General features: G+C 41.0%; 1 protein-coding gene across 1 annotated transcript; it reads right to left on the bottom strand.

Moving 5' to 3' along the window:
- Positions 1-1,080: 1,080 nt before the first annotated feature.
- On the bottom strand, positions 1,081-25,112 carry LOC139452999 (salivary peroxidase/catechol oxidase-like). Its single transcript, XM_071234629.1, has 13 exons — positions 23,931-25,112; positions 20,385-20,514; positions 19,525-19,763; positions 17,893-18,072; positions 13,125-13,209; positions 11,897-12,006; positions 10,923-11,024; positions 10,290-10,382; positions 7,838-8,150; positions 5,735-6,139; positions 4,973-5,142; positions 2,908-3,010; positions 1,081-1,610 (listed from the first exon to the last, which is right to left on the bottom strand). Exons 1-13 carry the CDS (start codon positions 24,856-24,858, stop codon positions 1,418-1,420), a joined length of 3,051 nt encoding a protein of 1,016 aa, XP_071090730.1. The 5' UTR covers positions 24,859-25,112; the 3' UTR covers positions 1,081-1,417.
- Positions 25,113-25,407: the final 295 nt, after the last annotated feature.

Raw genomic sequence — 25,407 nt, forward strand, 5'->3', positions numbered from 1 at the left:
TTTTAAATTTACCTGTATGTACAGCAGGTGAAAAGTGGGAGGTCTTGTTCTTTTCAACATTAGGAGAGGTGAACTGGGGTTTAACTTCGCATCTAGGATTATTGCACTTATATAGCGACTTGCTTGCGTGCGTGCGTACGTGCGTGCGTGCATGAGTGTGTGTGTGTGTGTGCCCGGAGTAATGCCGATTTAATAGTGCTAGCCCACTGAGATACCATGCCAAGATTTACAGGAATACCCTACTCAGACACAGTATACTGACTCCGAGCCTACAAGTCCTTGTTTAAGCCCCTTTATGCCGAGCGCCAGGCAGGGTAACAACAAGTACCATCTTTAACGTCTTTTGGTATGACGCGTTTGGTGTTCGAACCCCGGACCTTCCGCTCTCCGGGCAGACGCTCTACCACTAGACCAAGGAGGCTGTCACGAGGTCAAGAGAACTATTTTTGAGACCTTCCAACCACTTAGATACCATAAAGAATTGCGGTCTCTGTAGCGGCGGCAGCCAATCATGGCATACTGGATCGCATCTTTAAAAGACACGGAAAGACATTATTAGACGTATTCCATTGTTGGCATGTGTTTTTGTTAATGTGTAGTCAGTGTAATAGTTGGGTATAGGAGACTTCAGCTTGCATCAGAAAGAATATATATTAAGGACATTCTATTATTCCATACACACACACACATATATATATATATAATAATTTTCGGCAAATTAGGCAAATGTTCACTCGGTGTACATGTAATATATAATAAAATAATAAAGGCCACGTGAGTCCAACATTTTTTTGTCATTTAACTGTAATTATACAGCTCAACTTTGGACTTTTGTATTTTATCTATCTATACATACATACATACATACATACATATATACATACATACATACATACATACATACATACATACATACATACATACATACATACATACATACATACATACATACATACATAAATATTATTTAATTAATAAGAGCTATAGTGTGTATTGACTATTTTTATTTGTTCATAGATATTGTCATGTTTTAGTTTTTTATTTAATTCCTTAAATGATAAATAAAGAGGGACACTGTGCGATATATCTGCATCGAAACTTCGTTTAATAATACCAAGTAATACAATCACATCTACACTGAACTATTATTGACTCAGTCAGAAATCGGTTTGAGAGCTTGCGTGACGAAGGTACTAAGAGTAGCCTCCCTTCGACTGAATGATACTTCAGAGCCTCATGTGTTGGGTATCACTAACATGGCCAGTGAGGACGTCGACATTCGCACTCAGTCAGAACATCATCACGTCAGGCTCATCAAGAAAATACAACTATTTCTCCGAAATCCACGTTTATTACAATGACGATTTTGAAAATGCCTCAAAACACAAGATCATGGTTTTCACTTGGTCGTACGAGTTTACTTTTCACAAAGGTACTTCGAAAACAATCTATAAATGCTCTTTGAACAGTCGAAGTTGTCGCTCGTCTTCGTAACAGCGAGTTTGTCGCTGATTCTCCATACTTGAGACCCCTGTCTCCTCACAACAGGGTCCTCCGCCCACGCAACGAGCGGGGCCTGGGTCAGCTGATCGCAGCTCACCCGCTGATTCCTGCAACATAATAATGATAATCATCATCATCATCAACAAGTTGGCATTTTACCCATGCTCAATGGGTCAGTCTGCTTTTTCAGTTCTTTGGGGTTTTCCCATTTAGAAAAGCACAAAGAATTGAAAGGCACATCCGTTTGGATATTCCCCGCTGCGCAACAACGATTGTATTTCGGTTAAATCTGTGTTTATTGCCTTCTCAGATCGCCCGATTGATTCAGTTTGTAAATGTGATGAACTTCTTTTCACAACAGAAAAAGTAAATTGCTAAATCAAAATATATTCATACAAAAGATAGTTTTGTATGAGAGGTATTGCCTCACTCCTCGCCACCTGCCGCTGAATAGCTGTGTACATGTATGTTAAATCCACATTGGGGCCCTCATTCACGGGGTAATGGTATTTCATTATCCCAATCCCTCCTCACACAGTTTTCACAAGACTTTGAGAAAACATTTCTTTCACGGTAAGAAAAAAATCAATTGTCAATTAGATATTGAACGCCAGTTATGTAACCGTGTGTCGCCAAATTGTGTGTGAGTTGGATTTAACGCCGCTTTTAACAGTATTCCAATAATATCGCGGCATTTCTTGTGGGAGGAAATCCCGAAGTGGTGCAGGTCTGAGACGTTTACCACTTCGGTGAAACCCACGAGCACGGAAATGGTGCTGACAAACCTAGAATCACATTGTGTGATGTAACGAGATCGTCAGCGAAACTGGATTCTCAACAACCATAGCCGAGATGATCCATGGGATTGAGGTGAGTCGGGTGTGTTATTTCAATGTCGCAAAACTTTGACAAAGAGAAAGAGGAACTATCCAGTCAAATAAGTAGGATTTCATTATGTACGGTTTGTTTGTTTGATGGTTTCCTTGTTAGTTAAACGCCGCACTCAATGATAGTCCAGCTATATGACGTCGGTTTATAAATAATCGAGTCTGGACCAGACAACCCAGTGATTCACATCACCGGCATCAATCTACGCAATTGGGATACAATGACATGCATCAACCAAGTCAACTGATCCCATTTGTCGCCTCTTTCGATAAACATGGGTTGCTGAAGACCAATTCTAACCCGTATCTTCACAGGTCCTATTATTTACTAAATGAAACAGGTTTTGAAACACACTACATATTAATTCCACCGCACGCTGCCATTAATGTTATTGGTATTTTAAATATCAATAAATAGAATTAGTGATAACACATATTCGATTCTTTCATGCGACGAAATCATTTTATATATCATAAGTTCGAAACGTATTGATTGATTTTTAAAACTTCAACTTACTTGTTCCTGACCACAAAGAATGCGTCTGGTTGTATTGCCTCTATGTCCGTGTTGTCACACAGAACCTTCGCAATGGTGGTCACCTTGATGGCGTTAACTTGATCTGCAAAATATACAATATTGCTGTGATACACACCCGTACAATATACGAAACAATATCCAAACATTCAGATTGTTACTACTACTAGGCAATGCCATTGACTAGAACGAAATTTTTCTATTTCAAAGGTCAGTCTACCGAATTTGAGAACATCTGTTTTGATAAAATAACTGATGGGCTTGTTCTAGGTAGATGAAAAAGGGTTTTACATAGAGTACGAGTAATATGCCAACAACGTATTCATTTTGATTGTTTGCATAATTATGAGCATTGAAGTAAATATTAACGTACACTGATTATATATTATTGTTATATTTCACAGGGTACAAGGGTTAAAATAAAGTTTGTGTCCTCAGACAGTGCTTGTGTAATGTAATGGTTCAATACGCATATGAAGAAAATCATCTCTCTGGCTGATAACTGCATCTGATTTCAAGAAGTCAATTGAAGAATCTGACGTGGGAGAGAAAAACTGCGAAATGGAGAAAAATGGGAAACGATGAGTAAGAGCGTGCAAGAAAATGGGCGTGCAATCAGATGAAGTGCACAAAAGTACCAAAAGCACCCTCAGGGTAGGGGTTGGGGGGGGGGGGGGGGGGGAGTAGTGGTGGGCCTTCATATTCAACTGTTCATAAATGGGTTGTTGCATTTAAGCGAGGTGGTAGAAGCCCATGTACAGAAGATGAACCTAGGTCTGGCGTCCTGAACCTGCCACGGCTGAAACTGTAGTGGAGGCTGTCCACCACCTTGTCATTGCTGACCGACGTGTAACAATGCAGTATATCATTGGCGCCAGAGGATCATGTTTGGGTCTGTACAGTTCATCTCAACTGACACACTCCACATGAGCAAGCTGTTCACAAGGTAGGCACCCAGAACGTTGACACCAGAAGAGAAGCTGATCCGGCTGAACATGTTCAGGAACCTTTTGTCCATATGTCAGAAGAGTCCTGATAAAATACTAGTATGTATACGAATTGTAACCAGGGATGATACATGGGTCCATCACGTTGATCCTGAGACAAAACTTCAGTCAAAGAAGTTATGCTTCGGTTTTCTTAGAAAGTACTGGGATAATCATGATTGGCTATCTGCAGCGAGGTCAGACAATCAATGGACAATACCATGGCACGGCTCTTCGTCATTTGGGAGAAGCTATGAAGAAAGAACGTTGAATGAAGCTCCGGTCAGGTGTGCAGCTACTTCAGGCCAACGCGCCTGTGCACAGATAGAAATGTCGTCAGTGGCTGCAGCTTTTAAAATGTTCTCCGTGCTCCTTACTCTCCTAACCAAGCACATTCTGACTTTGATCTCTTTCCTATACTCAAATCACACCCGCGTGGTAGATATTTTACTAGTAATGATAAGATTGCCACCGTTGAGACTAAGACTAAGGGTTTTTTATATGGCAGAGATAACAAAGCTGGTACCAAGTGTATTAATGCCACAGGAGACTGACTGCATTGTATATTGAACAATAATGCGTGAACAAGTTTGATTCTGAATTGTTTTCTTTTAAAGGTCAGAAACATTTCGATTCACCCTCGTAACTTGCATGTTTACTTTTATAAACTATGCAGTTATGTGCACACAAAATCTTAAGAGTGAGTTAGTGAGTGAGTTGGGTTTAACGCCGCTTTTGACAGTATTACAGTTATATCACGGCAGAAACATAATCGGGGCGAACCGGGATTCGAACCCACAATCATAGGTTTCTGGCGTGCCGAATGGACGCAACTCTGCACAGCGAATCGCGGCGCCTTATACGACTGGGCCAGCCCCCCCCCCCCCCCCCCCCCCTTAAGATAGAGCATGTTTCTGTCAGCTTTTGTTGATGGTCCATTACTACGGACACAAAAGACCGTCTTTTCGGGCTTTGCTCTCACACACAAAAAAGACCCGCCGCGATATGTTTTAAATACTGTTTAAGGTGGCGTTAAACACAACTCACTCGACCCAACGTACCTTTTGTAAAACCCGTCGTTTTATCATCCCGATCATAAAAAAATCTGTCGCCGACCCTGAGAGCCTTGAACTGATGAGACAGGATGCAGGAGAAGGTGGGACCAACTATCCCCCCTCTGATGGAATTCTCAGACATGCCTCCAGCAAACAGGTCAATGTCATCAGGATGTCTAGGAATCGAAAACAGACCATCACATTCAGTCCATAACATGGAACTAGAACACGTTTATCACCAGCAAGTGGTACACTATGTGTAACTAATTTCTGTGTTTCACTGTACTGATAGGTCACCAGTATGTCACTATGCGTAACCTACTTTTGTATTGCACTGTACGGGTTGACCAGCAGAATATCACTATACGTAGCTTACTTCTGTGTTGTACTGTACCGATATGTCGCCAAATGCACTATGTGTAGATTTCTTCTGTGTTGCACTGAACTGATAGGTCGCCAAAATGTAGCTTACTTCTGTTGTACTGTACTGATAGGTCACCAGAATGTAGCTTACTTCTGTGTTGTGGTGTACTGATAGGTCGCCAGAATGTAGCTTACTTCTGTGTTTAACTGTACTGATAGGCTACCAGTATGTCACTATGCGTAACTTACTTTTTTATTGCACTGTGCGGATTGGCCAGCAGAATATCATTATACGTGGCTTACTTCTGTGTTGTACTGTACTGATAGGTCACCAGAATGCTCTCTAACCTATTTTGATGTGAGATATATAAGAACGTGTCAATCCTAGGTATCGAATCTACTTACTCGTAAACACTTCTCAGCTTGTCTATAGCATCTTCAGGCAGATCCACAAGTCCACCCCGGCCGCTGCTGAAACTACCAGCCACCGGAAGTTGACACCACCTCCGCCATTGATTGTAGCTAGGCAACCCATGGTCGCGGCCTCTCTGGATGTTGAGTGCCGCGAGGTCAAGTTTATGGCCAACGCCATCTTCAAACAGATGCTGAGTTAGCTGCGGACTCATGTAACGGTCAAACTTATTGAGGTTATCTGTGACAAGACCACGGACTATTTTGTTAACGCCATCACCATTGTCCTCTATGATGTGGGAGGTGTTGCCGAAACTCCGACTGAGCATCATATCCTCATGTCCTTGATAGCGCTGATTCATCTTGGAAAACATTGTCCTCACCAGGGTGTGTCCGAACCTGCAGTCAATAAGTAGGGGATAAAACACGACTTCGAACTACTTTCCCCAAGGTGCGTCCGAACCTGCAGTCAATAAGAAGAGGACAAAACACGACTTCGAGCTACTTTCCCCAAGGTGTGTCCGAACCTGCAGTCAATACGTAGAGGATAAAACACGACTTCGAGCTACTTTCCCCAAGGTGTGTCCGAACCTGCAGTCTATCAGTAGGGGATAAAACACAACTTCGAGCTACTTTCCCCAAAGTGTGTCCCAACCTGCAGCCAATAAGTAGGGATAAAACACGACTTCGAGCTACTTTCCCCAAGGTGTGTCCGAACCTGCAGTCAATACGTAGGGGATAAAACACGACTTCGAGCTACTTTCCCCAAAGTGTGTCCCAACCTGCAGCCAATAAGTAGGGGATAAAACACGACTTCGAGCTACTCTCCCCAAGGTGTGTCCGAACCTGCAGTCAATACGTAGAGGATAAAACACAACTTCGAGCTACTTTCCCCGGGTGTCTTTTCGAAGATTTACAATCCAAAGCATAACCGAAGTAGACTTATCTATCTAACGACAATATGAATTGCGAAAATATACCAAATATCGAACAAAAACAAATAATATTTTGGATCCCAATACTGTTGCCTTGTCATTTTCGCAAATGCAACACACTGCTTCTCGTGACAACAGCGAAAGCACCTTTCATAGAGATAGACATTTAAAGACATTTATATTTTTTAAATCTTACAGATACGGTTACACATTTCAGTAAATGTTTTTAGCTTTCAAGAGAAAAAAAATCATTATTACATATTCCAAATGATAATAATTTCTAGCATTTCCCATGAATGACTTCAAAAACTATTCCTTATATATGAGCGTATGTACTGGTTATAATAAAGTTTATAGAAACTTCCACATCAGAGGTGCAGGCTGATATAACGATGTAAAACAATATCAGACTGCATTCCGTGTGATGGATTAGCATCTGTATGTATATATCACTCTATACACTTAGTACTACTGTTGTCAGTACCATGTATCCCGGCGACACCTGTATTCTGATCCTGTTTATATATAAGACATTTTGACATAGCTTGCATGATTTACGTGGGGTCCATGGCAATTCGGACCGACTGGTACCATTTATGTCTTTAAGAAATGTCATTGAATTACTCGGACATTGATGAATCTGGAGATTGAAAAATAATTATCTTATGTTTCCTAAAATCATCGCTTTTGAGATAGAAAGTTCCAGTCATGTCACAACTGCTAAATAACCTTGCATTCCTGTAATTGCATTTGTCAAAAACACTAACGACAAGTATAGAAATAGAACTATGCAGAATGCATAGAGGTATAGATGCCATATGGTAATCCGATAAACTTGGAATATCAAAGTGCGGAGCCTGCTGGTACACTAATATTTTTATGTATTTATATTTTTTTATACATATATCTATTTATTTATTTAACATGCCGGGATATGACTGACTGACATAGTGTTCAATCTGCGTTAAAACAAATTCTCTCATTCATGAACGCATTAACACATTGCTAAACGTTCCAAATTGACAGTAGTTTTCCAATACGTGGTCGTTTCTTTTGGCATTCGCGGCTGCAAATCATATAGTTGTATACAGAACATTAATCGGTTAACTAAATAATTATGCCACACTCATCCAGCACCAATCTGTATAATGTGAGCTTTTACCTGTAAGCGGAAGTAGCAAATGCATTCCTTATACTGGCATCTACATTGGGATTGTACTTGTCTTGGAAGCCAACAAGTTTGGGGTTAATGTCGAATTGATTAAGAACGGGGCCGTTGAGAATTTTCCTGAGGAACTCTTTATAGGTTATGTGCTGTATTTTGGCGCCTACGATCTTCCTGGTTTCCTGGAACAGCCTCTCGTCATCCCAGGAAGGGTTGATGCTGCTGAGTTCCCTCGCCATCCGGTTGTGTTCCCTGACCCAGATTGTGTGGAGGGTCGCCAAGGCCATCTGTTCGTTAACGCGGGTGTCACCTGTAGATTGGATTAGGTTCTGTTGAACAATGTCCGTTTTCTATTATATGCTTTCTAAAAGAAGGAGGGGATCATGAAATGTAAAAGTTATGATCGATCGTCAGAACCAATACCTGACGCCCCAAGACACCCGAAAAATTGCATGTGACCATGTAACACCCCCGGGGAAGGGGGTCATTCTTGATTTTGACAGGGTCGTCAAATCTCTTTGAGCTATTAAAATTGTTGGTTTGTATTGTCCACAGTAACACGTAAGCTCTCTACTCTTGCTTAATTGCAGTATTTGTGACCAGATTTGGCCATACGTCGTCCACATTGTGATGAAAGGGATAGCCAATATGTGCAATTTAATGTGTCTCAGTCTGTGATTTGCAGAATTTGGGACAAGTTTCTCCAAACACAAAATGTTAATGATAGCACCGCACAACAGAGTGCCCTTGGTCAACAACTCAAGTCCAGGATAGGCGAATTAGATGTAGAGATCAAACAGCCAAACAAATCGCTAGTCACTTGCGCAAGGCCACTGACCAGGCCACCACAAATCGGCACTTTCCAACCAGATATCAATGGTGTTTAGAGAATATAGACTAGGGGTATCGCCGAATGTGTCGTGTTTTCAGATGAGTCCAGATTCACCCTAGACTTTCTGGGTGGGCGAAGACGTATCCAATCTCATTAAAATCAGATCTTAGTTCTCGCTATCGCTAAACAAAGATCCGAGAGCATCTCATTACGGGTCACGTCAGAACGACCTTTCATCCGACCAATCAAAGCGTCGCTTACTAGATCATGAAAGATCATCAAAATTGTCGTCTGTCTCTCGCTTCCGTCTGATAAACATTTGAACGGAGGAGGCGTTTCACAGTTCGTGGCCATACAATCGCAACTTATATTAGACATTCCGAAATGTTCGTTTGTTCAGTTTTCAAAATATTAATCGAGAACTGTGTCAACATATTTGTAAGCGTAGTCGGAAATGGAAGTCGACAGGTTGAAGCTCGAGAAAGCTGCTTTCTAATTGGCTGATGTTGACTTCTTGTAAGTCGTTTCAGTAGTCGGACAAAGTTCGCGAAAGATCGTTCTGACGTGACTCGTAATGGGATGTCCTCAGATCTTTGTTAAGCGGCAGCGAGAACCTAGATATAATTTTAATGAGATTGAGACGTGTCTGGAGGCGTCCTAACGAACGTCATGCTAACGCCAACTTAAGGCAACATGATCGAATCAGGTTACTTAAAAGTAGTTTTATTGCAATATATCGGTGTATCACCATATAAGTCAAAATAATTATCATAAACTGTGGTCGGAAATATCTTCTGAACACTAATAACACGTCTCGGGTTGCATCCTTAACGTATAAGAACTATAGTCTTATTTCAATTGGGTCAATGTTATGTTCTCAGCTGAAAGTTCAGTGTGACTTCATCCAAACTGTATAAATATGTGGTTCAAGAGTACAGCCAGTTTACTTACCAGCGTCCAAAGCACAGTCCTAATTGTCATGTATGGTGTGTCTGTGTCTGATGCCCCGCCGTTATGTGTAAATACAGATAACATGCCTCATGCAGTGTACACTGATACTAGTATGCTACAGGGACATCTTCCAACACCACGTGTTTCGTACGTTGATGGGTGGGTATTCCAGCAAAGACAATGATCCAACTAACATAGAGCATTCTCAGGAATGGTTAATGAGGAAAATGCTACGCTGCTGGAATGACCCAGCTACAGATCGGACTTGAACCCAATTGACAATATTTTGGGAATCACGAAGCACAATATCAGTCAAAACCTTATATGTGATATGAAACCAGAGGTGGTGAGATCTTGGGACAGAATGACTCATATTTTTCTCACTTCCTTGACAGGCAGTATGCCTCGCCGCTTTGAAGCGTGTTTAGGAGAAGAGGTAGCCTGACAACATATGGAACAGTTTGATGTTTTGCATGTTTAGGTAAGCAGTGTTTGCTGGACAAATGTATCTCTTGTTAAATCTTAATAAATCTATAATTTACAATGTTTTCGTTCTCAATAATTTCAGTTCAAACTCTACCTGACCCAGCTTGTCACTGCAAGTGTCTCGATGCCTGAGTTAACGGGAACAGTCATAGATAAATGTCACTTTGAAGTCGGACCTACCAGCCTTGAAGCAGTAATCCCTCTCCCTGGTTTTACGACAACTTGGTTCTGTGTCTTCTGGTAGTAGGTCATTGGGTGACGTCTTTAGCAGGCCTTGAAACAGACACTTTGTCAGTAAGATGGACACTGGTTTTGAAGTGTCCTTGATGCGATAAGTGAGTGAGTGAGTGAGTATGGTTTTACGCCACTTTTAGCAATATTCCAGCAATATCACAGCGGGGGACACCACAAATGGGCCTCACACATTGTACCCATGTCGGGAATCGAACCCGGGTCTTCGGCGTGACGAGCTAACGCTTTAACCACTAGGCTACCCGACCGCCCCTGATGCGATAAGGAACAATAACGGTAAAACAAGTTAATGTCAATAACAGCGACAAAACCCTTTCCATAATAACAATAAATATATGCTAAAAGCGGAGGCGATTAACGATTTGGTGCGTCAATTTTGGAAATGTTTGGAACCATTGTTCTTTCGTTCAAAGCACATATATATATATATATACAATTAAGTGTAGGTTCAGGAGCAAAGAGTCCACAGTTCCAGGGTCCCTTTTACATATATTGTTTCTTATAAAGTTTTGTAATAAAAAAAACACCTGTGCATATTTACACAGTGAATAGGACATTTACCTCGATCAAAGGCTCTTAAAGTCCTCATTTCAGCCAAGGAAGAGCCGTAGATCATAGAGCCGTCGATGTAAGCTGTAATCTGGTTTAATTGTTCTGCTGGAGCTGAAATGTATTGAGGCATATTATCTCAAATTGCATACTGAAAAAAACAGAATTGCGAGAGAATTCTGATTATCCATTGCAACCAAATAATACTTAGCACCTTAAACCACCACGTGTCAACAGATTATATCTAGTATAAAATATATTCAGTATAAAACTGCATACTCTCCTTTTCTAAAAACTATTAGGAGTACGTATTCAACTGTCAAATACTTCTCAAATAGAAAAACCTATATGAGACGCTTTGATCGCAATATACATATTTCCAAATACACATGTGTATTCTCAGACAATAAAAGAAATGAATTAGAAAGTGTTGGAGCTTTTTTATTGTTTGTTTATTTATTTGTTTGTTTAATTGTTTGTTGTTTAACGCCGCACTCAGCAATATGCCAGCTATATGACGGCGGTCTGTAAGTAATCGAGTCTGGACCAGACAATCCAGTGATTGACATCATGAGCATCGATCCACGCAAATTGGGATACGATGACATGCATCAACCAAGTAAGCGAGTCTGAGCTCCCGATCCCATTATTCGCCACTTACGACAAACATATGTTCCTGAAGACCACTTCTAACCTAAATCGTCTTGGGGAATATGTCAACGTGTTGCTGAGATGAATTCTACCCAGTAGAATATGTTTGTTCGGTCCAGATTCAAGTTACAGTCGCTTTTCACGGCAAGCATGGGTTCCCGAAGACCTATTCTAACCCGGATTATCACGGGTAGAAGCTTCATTAAAAGAATAAACTAAAAGCTGTACTCATGAATTGAAATTTGTCCTATCATATTATGTTGCTGGTGGGGTGTGTGGGTGTGTGTTGGGAGAGGGGGGGGGGAGTTAAAGTCCCGTAAACAAGCATGGCCTACCCAGTTTACAGTCGGTGTTGGACACCTGGATTGACCTGACAAAACTCATACATGTCCTGGGCTTGAACATAGGGTCATTCTCCGGGATGGTGATGGGGAAGCAGATATCTCTGCAAGACAAATGATACATGAATAAAGATACACGGGTAATGGTCGAGTTACTGTAGCATATACTGTTCTTCAATAGCACCGATAAATATTTCATTCGCGAAGCTAGAAACAACAACAAGGTATATATATTCAAACGCACGTTTTCAGTTTGGTAACAAATAGAAGCACGCATGTTCAGAGCAACAACAGTGATGATGCAGAAAGGCGTATTGCTTCAGAATCATGTAAGACAGTTCTTGTTCTGGGACGTCGCTCTATATGTGAAAGGTATTCTTGAAGGCGTTGTCAAACCCCACTTGCCCTTCCACATCTACAATACAACACTCAAAAATGCATCATCATTGTTAATCAGGTGGATGTCGACAAAGTGAGTGATGCACTATTGTTCAGTCCATTTGACTCTGTCCATACAAACGTGTTTCAATGAAGGAGTGTCGAAACCCTAACGATGTAAAGCTACAGGCACACAGACAATGATATGCGACAGTGATGCAACCTCTGATGATTTCTTTTGCAACCGACTGGCGATCTCTGAGACATATTTGGAATTAGGGTATTATCGCCGATCAATCAGCGATAGTTTTTGCAATTTTTCAGTGACTGGGCGGCATCTGTTCACCGCAGATACGGTGCAGTATGAAAGGGGACCGGTCGGTGACTAGTTGACAATCGATCACCGATCAAAACATAATGCATATGAAAAGGGTGCTTTTCTGAATCAAATGATTTCTTTGCAAATTGTCACCTATGAAGCGCCGATAGGTCGCCACAAGGTTGCAAAGAGTCGACCAGTAGACGAAACCGATCGCCGCACAGTGGAAACCAATATGCGATTAAAATGACACCAATTGTGGACCTCTTGGAGACCAATCAAACCTTCGAGCGACCAAATCGGTCGCAGCCAGTCTTTTATCCATGTTCAATTTTTTGTCCCCGAATGGGTCTTGCGACCGCTCTGAAACCTTGTAGCGAACTCAGTGAAACCTTTCAGAGACCCCTGAAACCTCATTGCGATTGTCAAATATTTTGGTCGCAAGGAGGTTGCATCGCGGTCGCATTGTCTGTGTGACTGAGGCTGTATGTGTCTACAAAGGCAGAGTGTACGAGAAGTGTGTACCTGTCTTCAGGATTCATGTTGATCTTGGCCCTGCTTTCTTCACTGAGGTCCTCTGTACAACATCTGACATGGGACCCATCGACACCTGACACACATGATTATTATGTTATATGATTAAACAATACAGCTGTATATAAGTCTGTTTTGACTGATCCCACTCCACCAGGCTGTGATAGGTTAGCGCTGTCAGGGTATGTAAACAAACCCATCCCTTCCTCAGCACTGAAAATATAGTTACAGTATTGCTACAGCCTTGTTAAGGTTACAGCTAGGCTACAGTTTGGTTTCAATCTGATTAAAACATTGTTAATGTTGTCGTAACTGCTTTCGGGCGTCCAGTGCGACCCTGCTACAGTTGCTAAATGTATTGCCGTTCCTGGTCCTTGTGGTCAATTAAGCCAGGACATTGCCCTCGCCTTGTCCACCACGGCTCGGCTCCGTCAAGGAGTGATTGGTCTAATGACACTTACTCCAAGTTGTCTCTATCAGCATTCACACCCGCATAATAAAGAAACGCAACACCAGTTTATACTCACATAGTTTTACTTACTCTCAGCCCATCTATCAATACAGAACAGGATCAGACTGGCATGGCTCGTTACTATCTGGTGGAAACTTAGAACGATCGGGATTCGACTCGATCGACTGCAAACCGCGCTCCCCTCTCCTAATGTTGAGGGTATCATTTTATAGTGTTCGAGCCTGGCCTGTCCTTGTCACATGTCTCAATACCTCCATTTGATTCGTTACAAGTTTCGATCTGACCTTGAACTCATGTGTGTCGTAATCGGAAAAATACAAAAGCCTACGTGCCAGATTGCTCATCTCACTATTGATTTTGTGACTCGCTCCGAAGCTCCAAATGGATTATACCTTGTAATTCCCCATTTGTTTCATTAACTCATGGACGATAGTCAGAGACCAATCCAATGATAAATGTGAAATGTCCAGAATACACTTGTGATAAATGTGAAATGTCTTTTTTCTATTGATTCCTTTCCAACTACAAGTTCTGTCACGAACTATATCTAATGCAACTCCTCATTGCAGCTATAATGGTTCTATTTATTATCATTAGTTTCTGAGATGCATTTTTAACCTTATAACAATGTTGTAATACAGTGTTGTTCCAGCCTAGTTACAGCCATGTTTTGTTAGACTTTTTCAGCCAAGTTATTGTCTGGTTACTGTCTTGTTTCAATCTGGCTACAGACTGGCTACAATTTTGCTAGGCTAGTTACAGTCTTGTTATAGTCAAATCAGAGCCTGATAAAAGTTTAGTTACAGATAACTCTACATAATGATACTTATACGGTGTGACCCTGTAGTACAATACCCACGGAGTCGAGGATGCTTTATATTTAAGGACGGAGTATACATGCATTCACCTGACTGTATGGGGGTGCTGTGATGTCGTGTATTTAAGGACGGAGTATACATGCATTCACCTGACTGTATGGGGGTGCTGTGATGTCGTGTATTTAGGGTGGTGAGGTGAAATGGGGCTTAACGTCGCGTCCAAGATTATTGCACTTATATAGCGACGTGCATGCATGTGTATGTGTGTGTGTGTGTGTGGCTGCCGATTTATAGTGCTAGCACACTGAGACACCATGCCGCAGTTTAACATGAACACCCCACTCATACACAGTATACTGACTCCGAGCCGACCAGTCCTTGTTTTAGCCCCTTAAAGCCGGGTGCCAGACAGGGTAAAAACAAGTACCATCTTTTAATGTCTTTTGGTATGACGCGGCTGGGGAACGTGTATTTAGGGACTGAGTATACATGCATTCACCTGACTGTATGGGGTGTTGTGATGTCGTGTATTTACGGACGGGGTATATATGTATTCACCTGACTGTATGGGGGTGCTGTGATGTCGTGTATTTAGGGACGGGGTATATATGTATTCACCTCACTGTATGGGGGTTCTATGATGTCGTATATTTAGGGACGGGGTATACATGTATTCACCTGACTGTATTGGGGTTCTATGATGTCGTGTATTTAGGGACGGGGTATACATGTATTCACCTGACTGTATGGGTGTGCTGTAATGTCGTGTATTTAGGGACGGAGTATACATGTATTCACCTGACTGTATGGGGGTGCTGTTAGGTCATGTATTTAAGGACGGAGTATACATGTATTCACCAGACTGTATGGGGGTGATGTGATGTCATGTATTTAGGGACGCAGTATACATGTATTCACCTGACTGTATGGGGGTGCTGTGATGTCGTGTATTAAGGGACGGGGTTTGCATGTATTCACCAGACTGTTTGGGGGTGCTGTGATGTCGTGTATTTAGGGACGGGGTATACATGTATTCACCAGACTGTATGGGGGTGCTATGATGTCGTGTATTTAGGGACGGGGTATACATGTATTCACCTGACTGTATGGGGGTGCTATGATGTCGTGTATTTAGGGACGGGGTATACATGTATTCACCTGACTGTATGGGGGTTCTATGATGTCGTGTATTTAGGGACGGGGTATACATGTATTCACCTGACTGTATGGGGGTTCTATGATGTCGTGTATTTAGGGACGGGGTATACATGTATTCACCTGACTGTATGGGGGTGTTGTAATGTCGTGTATTTAGGAACGGAGTATACATATATTCACCTGACTGTATGGCGGTGCTATGATGTCGTGTATTTAGGGACGGGGTATACATGTATTCACCTGACTGTATGGGGGTGCTGTGATGTCGTGTATTTAGGGACGGGGTATATATGTATTCACCTCACTGTATGGGGGTTCTATGATGTCGTGTATTTAGGGACGGGGTATACATGTATTCACCTGACTGTATTGGGGTTCTATGATGTCGTGTATTTAGGGACGGGGTATACATGTATTCACCTGACTGTATGGGTGTGCTGTAATGTCGTGTATTTAGGGACGGAGTATACATGTATTCACCTGACTGTATGGGGGTTCTATGATGTCGTGTATTTAGGGACGGAGTATACATGTATTCACCTGACTGTATGGGGGTGCTGTTAGGTCATGTATTTAAGGACGGAGTATACATGTATTCACCAGACTGTATGGGGGTGATGTGATGTCATGTATTTAGGGACGCAGTATACATGTATTCACCTGACTGTATTGGGGTGCTGTGATGTCGTGTATTAAGGGACGGGGTATACATGTATTCACCTGACTGTTTGGGGGTGCTGTGATGTCGTGTATTTAGGGACGGGGTATACATGTATTCACCTGACTGTATGGGGGTGCTATGATGTCGTGTATTTAGGGACGGGGTATACATGTATTCACCTGACTGTATGGGGGTGCTATGATGTTGTGTATTTAGGGACGGGGTATACATGTATTCACCTGACTGTATGGGGGTTCTATGATGTCGTGTATTTAGGGACGGGGTATACATGTATTCACCTGACTGTATGGGGGTTCTGTGATGTCGTGTATTTAGGGACGGGGTATACATGTATTCACCTGACTGTATGGGGGTGTTGTAATGTCGTGTATTTAGGAACGGAGTATACATATATTCACCTGACTGTATGGCGGTGCTATGATGTCGTGTATTTAGGGACGGGGTATACATGTATTCACCTGACTGTATGGGGGTGCTGTGATGTCGTGTATTTAGGGACGGAGTATACATGTATTCACCTGACTGTATGGGGGTGCTGTGATGTCGTGTATTTAGGGACGGAGTATACATGTATTCATTGACTAATGATTTACTGTTCAACCTTTCACTTGTCAGAAACTAACGGTAAATATAAAATGTCAATGAAAGGGAATAACCAGTCTTGATTATCCACCGAAACAGATTCCATTTAGCGTAAAAGGCAAAATAGCGGTGTAAATTATATGAATGGTTCACTGAAAATCAGCGATGTATTTAGGGACGGATTATATTCACCTAACTGTAGGGGGTTGCTTTGATGTCGTGTATTTAGGCACGGATTATATTCACCTGACTGTATGGGTGTGCTGTAATGTCGTGTATTAAGGGACGGAGTATACATGTATTCACCTGACTGTATGGGGGTGCTGTGATGTCGTGTATTTAGGGACGGAGTATACATGTATTCATTGACTAATGATTTACTGTTCAACCTTTCACTTGTCAGAAACTAACGGTAAATATAAAATGTCAATGAAAGGGAATAACCAGTCTTGATTATCCACCGAAACAGATTCCATTTAGCGTAAAAGGCAAAATAGCGGTGTAAATTATATGAATGGTTCACTGAAAATCAGCGATGTATTTAGGGACGGATTATATTCACCTAACTGTAGGGGGTTGCTTTGATGTCGTGTATTTAGGCACGGATTATATTCACCTGACTGTATGGGGGTGCTGTGAGGTCATGTATTTAGGGACGGAGTATACATGTATTCACCTGACTGTATGGGGGTTCTATGATGTCGTGTATTTAGGGACGGAGTATACATGTATTCACCTGACTGTATGGGGGTTCTATGATGTCGTGTATTTAGGGACGGAGTATACATGTATTCATTGACTAATGATTTACTGTTCAACCTTTCACTTGTCAGAAACTAACGGTAAATATAAAATGTCAATGAAAGGGAATAACCAGTCTTGATTATCCACCGAAAACGGATTCCATTTAGCGTAAAAGGCAAAATAGCGGTGTAAATTATATGAATCGTTCACTGAAAATCAGCGATGTATTTAGGGATGGATTATATTCACCTAACTGTAGGGGGTTGCTTTGATGTCGTGTATTTAGGCACGGATTATATTCACCTGACTGTATGGGGGTGCTGGTGATGTCGTGATCAAGAAACTGTCCCCACTGCATCAACAAGTGCGACGCTGCATTCTGGACACCAATTTTCTCATCAGATTCGTGGACCGTGAAACTCACTTCTCTTGCACTCTTTAGCGGGTTCCCACTCTCAGCAGTTTGCCTCGGAGATGAAACACCTGAAGTACAGAAGACATAAATTCCCAATTTGTGAAAGACGCTGACAAACATATCCTTACAGTTTTTAACAATGTTTTAGACATTTTATGAACGCTTCATTCTTTATGCCCGCATTATATCTTCGGCTTGGACATACATACTTTTACTAGCATCCAGATGTTTGTCTTCTAAAAATATTTTGATCTTCTAAAAGGAAACACAAAACTACTTTTGTCTCCTTTAATGTAAATGCTGTCATCCAGTGTGATGGAGAGAAGATCCTGAACTCTGCAACTTCTGCAATCATGTTATTCTCACAAATATGCAGACAGACATTCCTACCATTCCTCAAAGACTGGGTTCGTTATTCACAGGAACATCAACACTACCGTTCCTCACAGACTGGGTTCGTTATTCACAGGAACATAAACACTACCATTCCTCACAGGCTGGGTTCGTTATTCACAGGAACATCAACACTACCGTTCCTCACAGAATAGGTTCGTTATTCACATGAACATCAACACTACCGTTCCTCACAGAATATGTTCGTTATTCACAGGATCATCAACACTACCGTTCCTCATAAACTTGGTCCGTTATTCACAGGAACATCAACACTACCATTCCTCACAGACTGGGTTCGTTATTCACAGGAACATCAACACTACCATTCCTCACAGACTGGGTTCGATATTCACATGAACATCAACACTACCATTCCTCACAGATTGGGTTCGTTATTCACATGAACATCAACACTACCATTCCTCACAGCCTGGGTCCGTTATTCACAGGAACATCAACACTACCATTCCTCACAGACTGGGTCTGTTATTCACAGGAACATCAACACTACCATTCCTCACAGACTGTGTTCGTTATTCACATGAACATCAACACTACCATTCCTCACAAACTGGGTCCGTTATTCATAGGAACATCAATGCAACCATTCCTCACAGATGGGTTCGTTATTCACATGAACATCAATACAACTATATCTCACACACTTGGTCCGTTATTCACATGAACATCAATACAACTATATCTCACAGACCTGGTTCGTTATAACCTTCTATTAGCTGTGTCCACGGCCACGATGGCTAGAACTGACAGTACTATAATGGCTGCTATATGAAACCGTTGTTCTGCATGATAGGACAATGTGTACACGGTGTACGTTTTCAATGAAGTCATGGAAAGCAGGATGAGCTCGCTGGACGCGAGATCTCCAGGTAAGGGTTTGGCTTATGTTCTGAAAAGGAGTCTCTGATAAACTAATTTCAGGAGGGAAGGAAAATACGGATGGGGAGTATCAGTATATGAATTAAACATTAGACAAAAATGTCGTCTTGAATAATTAACAATTGTATATTGTATTTAGTCATCATCCAACGGTTAATATACTTTATATGTATGTACCAGACTCTTAAGATATCCGCAAAGATGTAATGTATCTCTATTCTTACCATCGTCGTAAGCAGGCTCCAGGAACCTCCTGAAAGGAATAAAGGCTCTACCCCACAGCGGCTTCCTGAGGTTGTTACAGCTGCCGTCTATGGTGCGATACGGAGAGGAGGAATCACAGTCGATGTTGATGAACTGGTCACAGTTGTCATCATCTGTTTCCAGTCCCTTCACCGCGACCCCCAGTTGTCCTAGCAGGGAGTCCATGACACTCGCCATCGCAATCTTGGTAACATTGAGTCTGGAAGCATTTCAATGTAGAATGACACCTCCCTGTGGACTCATATGGTCTCATCTGTGTCGTTAGAGGCCATAGTGAGTGAGTAAGTATGGTTTTACGCCGCTTTTAGCAATATTCCAGAAATATATCACGGCGGGGGACACCAGACATGGGCTTTACACATTGTGCCCATGTTGGGAATCAAACCCGGGTCTTCGGCGTGACGAGCGAATGCTTTAACCACTAGGCTACCTTTGATTGTCAGTAACATGTTCATAGATTTCATAAAATAAGGTCAACGTTTTTTACTTGTATCACTTTGGGTTGCCTCCTAAATTAAGTGACACGTCGTGATATAACCGACATACTGTTCACATCGGTGTATAACTCACTCACTAACTCTTTGGGTGTAGTGTTTAAAGGTGAGGACCTGACGGAGGATTGCATTTTTTTCAAATAGTTGATGTTTACATCTTGTAATATTTAGCCATATTTTATCTGACAAAACATCCATGAATAGACGTAAATTCTAAGGTGAAATTGGTCATTACGTTTTATCAATAAAACACATCAAAAGGTACCTTGCAAAATAAATCAGGAAAAGGGTGTTATCGAACATTTATTGTTTAACATCCAACTCACACATCAATAAGTTGATTCATGAGAACATTCTTGACTCTCCCCTCCTTTCCCATTTGAACCGCCTTCTCCTTAGTCACCGTGAACATCGCTTTCATCGCTGTAGTTGATGACGTTTCCATTGTGTCAACACCTGTTGATATCAACCACCCATTCACTCAACAGCCAATGTCCATATTGCCATGACTAAGTGTACACAAAGTTATCAAACATACAATACATTCTGGCCAATTCACATGTGACGAGTTTCATATGACGTCATCTGCTTGTCACGTTATAACTTACCCTGTTCACATCTGGAGTTACCAGGCCGAAACCACTGGCTGTAGATCTGATTCACCGTAAACACGTGATGATAAATTCGATACATTTGTCACTTGCGGAGTGTATGAGATTTTACGAGATGAACATTTGTGAACAACCATCGACCTTTTGTCTCGTAGCGTACAGCTTGTAAAATGCTTTACACCACGTTAGTGACATATGTTTGTTTGCTTCTTTCTTTGTTTGAAACGTCGCACTCAGCAATATTCCAGCTATATGACGGCGGTCTGTAAATAATCGAGTCTGGACGAGACATTCTAGTGATTGATATCATGAGTATCAATCAACGCAATTGGGATACAGACAGACAGAAAGGTTTATTTAGTATTATGGCCATATGGCCTAAAGAACAACTGATACTAACTCATAATATGATGTCACGTGCATATACAGAAATTACATCTTCTTGAATCTGATAGAAAAAAACATGCTTTATATAAGTAGCCACTGAAAAGATAACATGTTTATTTTGTGAGTTGATAATATTGATCATTAACATTTCAGATTTATAGTCATTATTCAAGAAGGGGAGATATGTAGATCTTAACTTGGAATATTAGTTACACTTAAATAAGACATGGAATTCATCTCCGATTTTACCTCTGTCATAATTGGTACAAACACTGTTAACAGCATCAATATCTTTCGATTTGCGACACATATTTACATAAAGATTATGTAATGAGATTCAAAATTTACAAAACGATCTTATCAATGACTTGTCTCGTAAGACAGAAAAATACATTTCCCGTTGAAGATGTGTCTTAAGTTTACTATAATTTACTAAGATAATGCGAAGATGAAACAGTTTCGTTCCAGTTTTGTGCAAATATATCTTTCACACGCTGCTTAAATATTCCCATAAATACTTGAATGTTTCCAATATCCTGTGTAATCCACACAAAAGAAAAACCACATCTAAATAATAGATTTCTTACTTCAGATACCCAGTTTTGTTTACCTTTATCATCCAACTTTGTAACAATTAATAACATTGAAGAGGATATCTACATTCTTCCATTTTTAGTATCCTTATCCAGTATTTAACTAATCTTACTTGGCTATGCACAAACATATTGCAGAGTCTAATTTCACCAAGAATTGCTTTATTTGAGGCATATTTTCCAATACCCAAAAAGCGTTTGAAGTATGGGGTATGTACTTTTTCGATGGCAGCATACTATTTTGTTCCCAATAATTCTGAACCATATAGTAATATTGATGCAATATTACAATTAAAAAAATGTTGCATACTGTTGAAAATGATATATACTTATTTTGTTTAAACAATTTACACACAGGGATACATGCTTTTGAAGCTTGAACTGCAAGTTGTTAACACGGTACTGACCACATTAATATAGAAGAAAACATGATACCCAAATATTTATAGTAAGTTTCATCTTGACCGAAGCATTTCCATAAGTCCACTTTTCCCTTTTGGCAACAATACCACCATTTCTAAAGACCATTATGTTTGTTTTATTTAAATTTACCTCCAGTCCCCATTTCAAACAAAATGACATTTGATTGTTTTTGTAAACCGCTTACTGCAAATGAAAACATTACAATATCATCAGCAAACAATAGCATCATAATATCAACAATATCTTCATGGACAAATATACCATAATTACATTGTTTATGAATTTCAATAACAAGTTCATTGATAAAAATATGAACAAAACAGGACTCAAAATGCACCCCTGTCTCACACCTCGGGACGTTGAAAAACAATCTGTTTTACCCTTGTCAGTCATTATACCTGCTTTTACTGATGAATACATACTTTGCTGAACATTAAACATTTTCCCATTCGAACCCTTGATTACAAGTAGATCAAGTGGGTCCACCCTTTTCCAGATTTGTATAACGGGATAATCATACCTAAGTTCCACGAAGAAGAGATAATATCTGTATCTAATACTTTGTAATACTAATTTCAAAAAGGGAATGAGAAACGGTCCCGCACACTAAAAAAACTTTGAAGGTAATCCGTCCTCTCCAGGTGCTTTACCGAGTTTTAGATTGGAAATGGCTTCTTATATCACGTATGCAGTGATTTCGTCTGATAAATCATTGCTAAAATATATACTACAATTTTCACACGAATGGTTATCAAGGAATTGGGGAAACCGAATGATCAAATTCAGAACAATCTTCTGTAGTTGCAGGGTTCAATAAAGTTTTAAAATAGGATGGCCAAACGGCAGGGGATATTGTATTACTAGAGTTCTCGTATTGTAGTGCACGTTTAAGTGTATCCCAGAATCTCTTGCAGTCATTATACTTTGCAGCTGCATTTATCTCATCACTCATTTTCATATTATAGATTTTCTTCTTTCTTTCACAGCACATTTAAAAATCTGCCTTTGCAGCAATGTATTTTTGCAAATTTAGCGCACAGTTATATTTTCTGAACTTGTTCAGTAGTCTATATTTCTCTGATTTGAATTGAACACAGTCTTCATCAAACCAAGGAGGTTGTGATCTTCTAGTTTGCTTAGTTTCTGTATCATACACTCCTCTATGTAGAGCACTGTGAATCATAACTTCAGATAGTTTGTCAATGGTTTCGTTAATGTTATCATCTAATATCACTGAGAATTGTTCATACATAATCTGGCTTGTAGTATTCGGAAGACATTGTAAATATGACCCAGTTTTCAACTGGTAGAATATATCTAGGAACAGTCTCCACTATACCATCTGTGGTTTCTGGTGATTCTATTACTTGATTGTATATTACATTTTTACGATGACATGCATCAACCAAGTCAGCAAGTCTGACAACCCGATCCCGTTAGTCGCCTCATACGACAAGCATAGTCGCCTCTTACGGCAAGCATGGGTTGCTGAAGACCTTTATCTACCCTGATCTTCACGGGTCATGTGACATATGTAACTAATAATATTGTATATTTTGTACATATACCATCAACACATGTTTCAGATCAAAACGTCCAACTCCATTCGATAACACTAAATGAATCACATTGTATTCTGAACAAGTAAAATTCATCTGATTTATTCATCAAAACATGTTCAAATTTCAATCTGTTATATGTCGTAACAATTATTGGGGTTTTTTTTGTTATATATCATTATGAAATACCACATTGTACCAAAAGAAAAACAAGAAAGCCTTCGATACAGTTTTCTAAATCTCACGAATTTCAATCTTTCTTTTTTTACATGCAGGATGAAACAAAACAACATCTTTACCTGCCAGGAAGAACATCATATCCCACTTCTGGATGGTGGTCACTGCAGTGATGGCCATGTTCTGGATCATCACATTCATCCCTGGGTTGTTTACAATTATGGCAAAAGCGTTGGTTCCGGGGATTTGTGTTAATTCTCCTCTGACGATCTGAGTGTTGACGTAACGGCCATTTTGGATATTTCCATTCTGACCATTGAGGCTCTGCGTTAGCTGTCCAAGATCCAGGCCCTGTCCACTCAGTTGCTGACTGATCTGGCCAAGATTGACGGTTTGTCCTATCTGGCCTAGATCTACGATCTCCCTATTCTGATACTGGTTAAAAAATTGTTGATAATTCTGATTTTGGTTTGGTCCTGATTGACCTCGGTCGGTCCCACCCTGTCCCCCCTGACCTTGACCGTTCTGGCCCTGTCCAAACTGACTTTGACCGTTCTGATCCTGACCAAACTGACCTTGACCGTTCTGATCCTGACCTAACTGACCTTGACCGTTCTGATCCTGTCCAAAATAACCTTGACCCCTCCCACCCTGACCCTGACCGTTCTGATCCTGTCCAAACTGACCTTGGTTTATCCAACCCTGTCCTCCCTGACCTTGACCGTTCTGGCCCTGTCCAAACTGACCTTGACCGTTCTGATCCTGTCCAAACTGACCTTGGTCTATCCAACCCTGTCCCCCCTGACCTTGACCGTTCTGGCCCTGTCCAAACTGACCTTGACCGTTCTGATCCTGACCAAACTGACCTTGACCGTTCTGATCCTGACCAAACTGACCTTGACCATTCTGATCCTGACCAAACTGACCTTGACCCATTTGACCCTGATTCATCTGACCTTGATCGTTCTGACTAAAGTAGAATGCCCGGACCGTGTCCAGCCCTAGCAGAGCCAGCACAGCCACCACCAACACTAGAACGTGATCCTTCATTGACACAAAGAGAATATCCCTAAAATACCGGAATGAAGTAACGGTTTGCTGCGGTGCAACACAGAAATCAACTCCCACAATCCGGTCGACGCTTTAAGTAGCAGGGTAACTGAATTAGCATTAATAGTCCAAACGTGCGTGTTAGGAACAACGTTCCCACACAAGCCTCGCCAACGTCTGTGTAATCCAAATGGGAGAACACGTTACGTGGACACCTATTTTATGCTCATGTCAACCCGACAGTCATTGTAACCTCCGCCACATGGTAATGTCACAGTTTCCTTGAAAACTGCACCCTGCTGCATGGTAGAGGATCTGTTTACATTTCGCCGCCCCTGTCAAATAGTACATGTGTGTGCGATAACACGACGACGTAACTACAAAACCATCCGGCAACGTCAACACACACTTCCCGTAGTGGCTCGGCATGTCAATGAGGACTTCTACAAACAACGGATGTGTGAACAGAAGCTACTAAGTACAAATGTTGATGTAACGGGTTTATTATATACGCGACAGTACATATGATTAGTTGCTAAACGTTTACAA

Source organism: Haliotis cracherodii, unplaced genomic scaffold, assembly GCF_022045235.1.
Source record: "Haliotis cracherodii isolate W230 unplaced genomic scaffold, xgHalCrac1.p SCAF_9, whole genome shotgun sequence".
Classification (NCBI taxonomy): Eukaryota; Metazoa; Mollusca; class Gastropoda; order Lepetellida; family Haliotidae; genus Haliotis; species Haliotis cracherodii.

Excerpts from the sequence above, each read along its gene's own strand:
- LOC139452999 (XM_071234629.1), bottom strand. The coding sequence starts at position 24,858 with ATGAAGGATCACGTTCTAGTGTTGGTGGTGGCTGTGCTGGCTCTGCTA. Across the intron at positions 19,764-20,384 it reads ATGAATCAACTTATTGATGT|ACTCAATGTTACCAAGATTG; the intron begins GTGAGTTGGATG and ends AAATGCTTCCAG. Across the intron at positions 13,210-17,892 it reads CAGCACCCCCATACAGTCAG|GTGTCGATGGGTCCCATGTC; the intron begins GTGAATATAATC and ends CATGTGTGTCAG.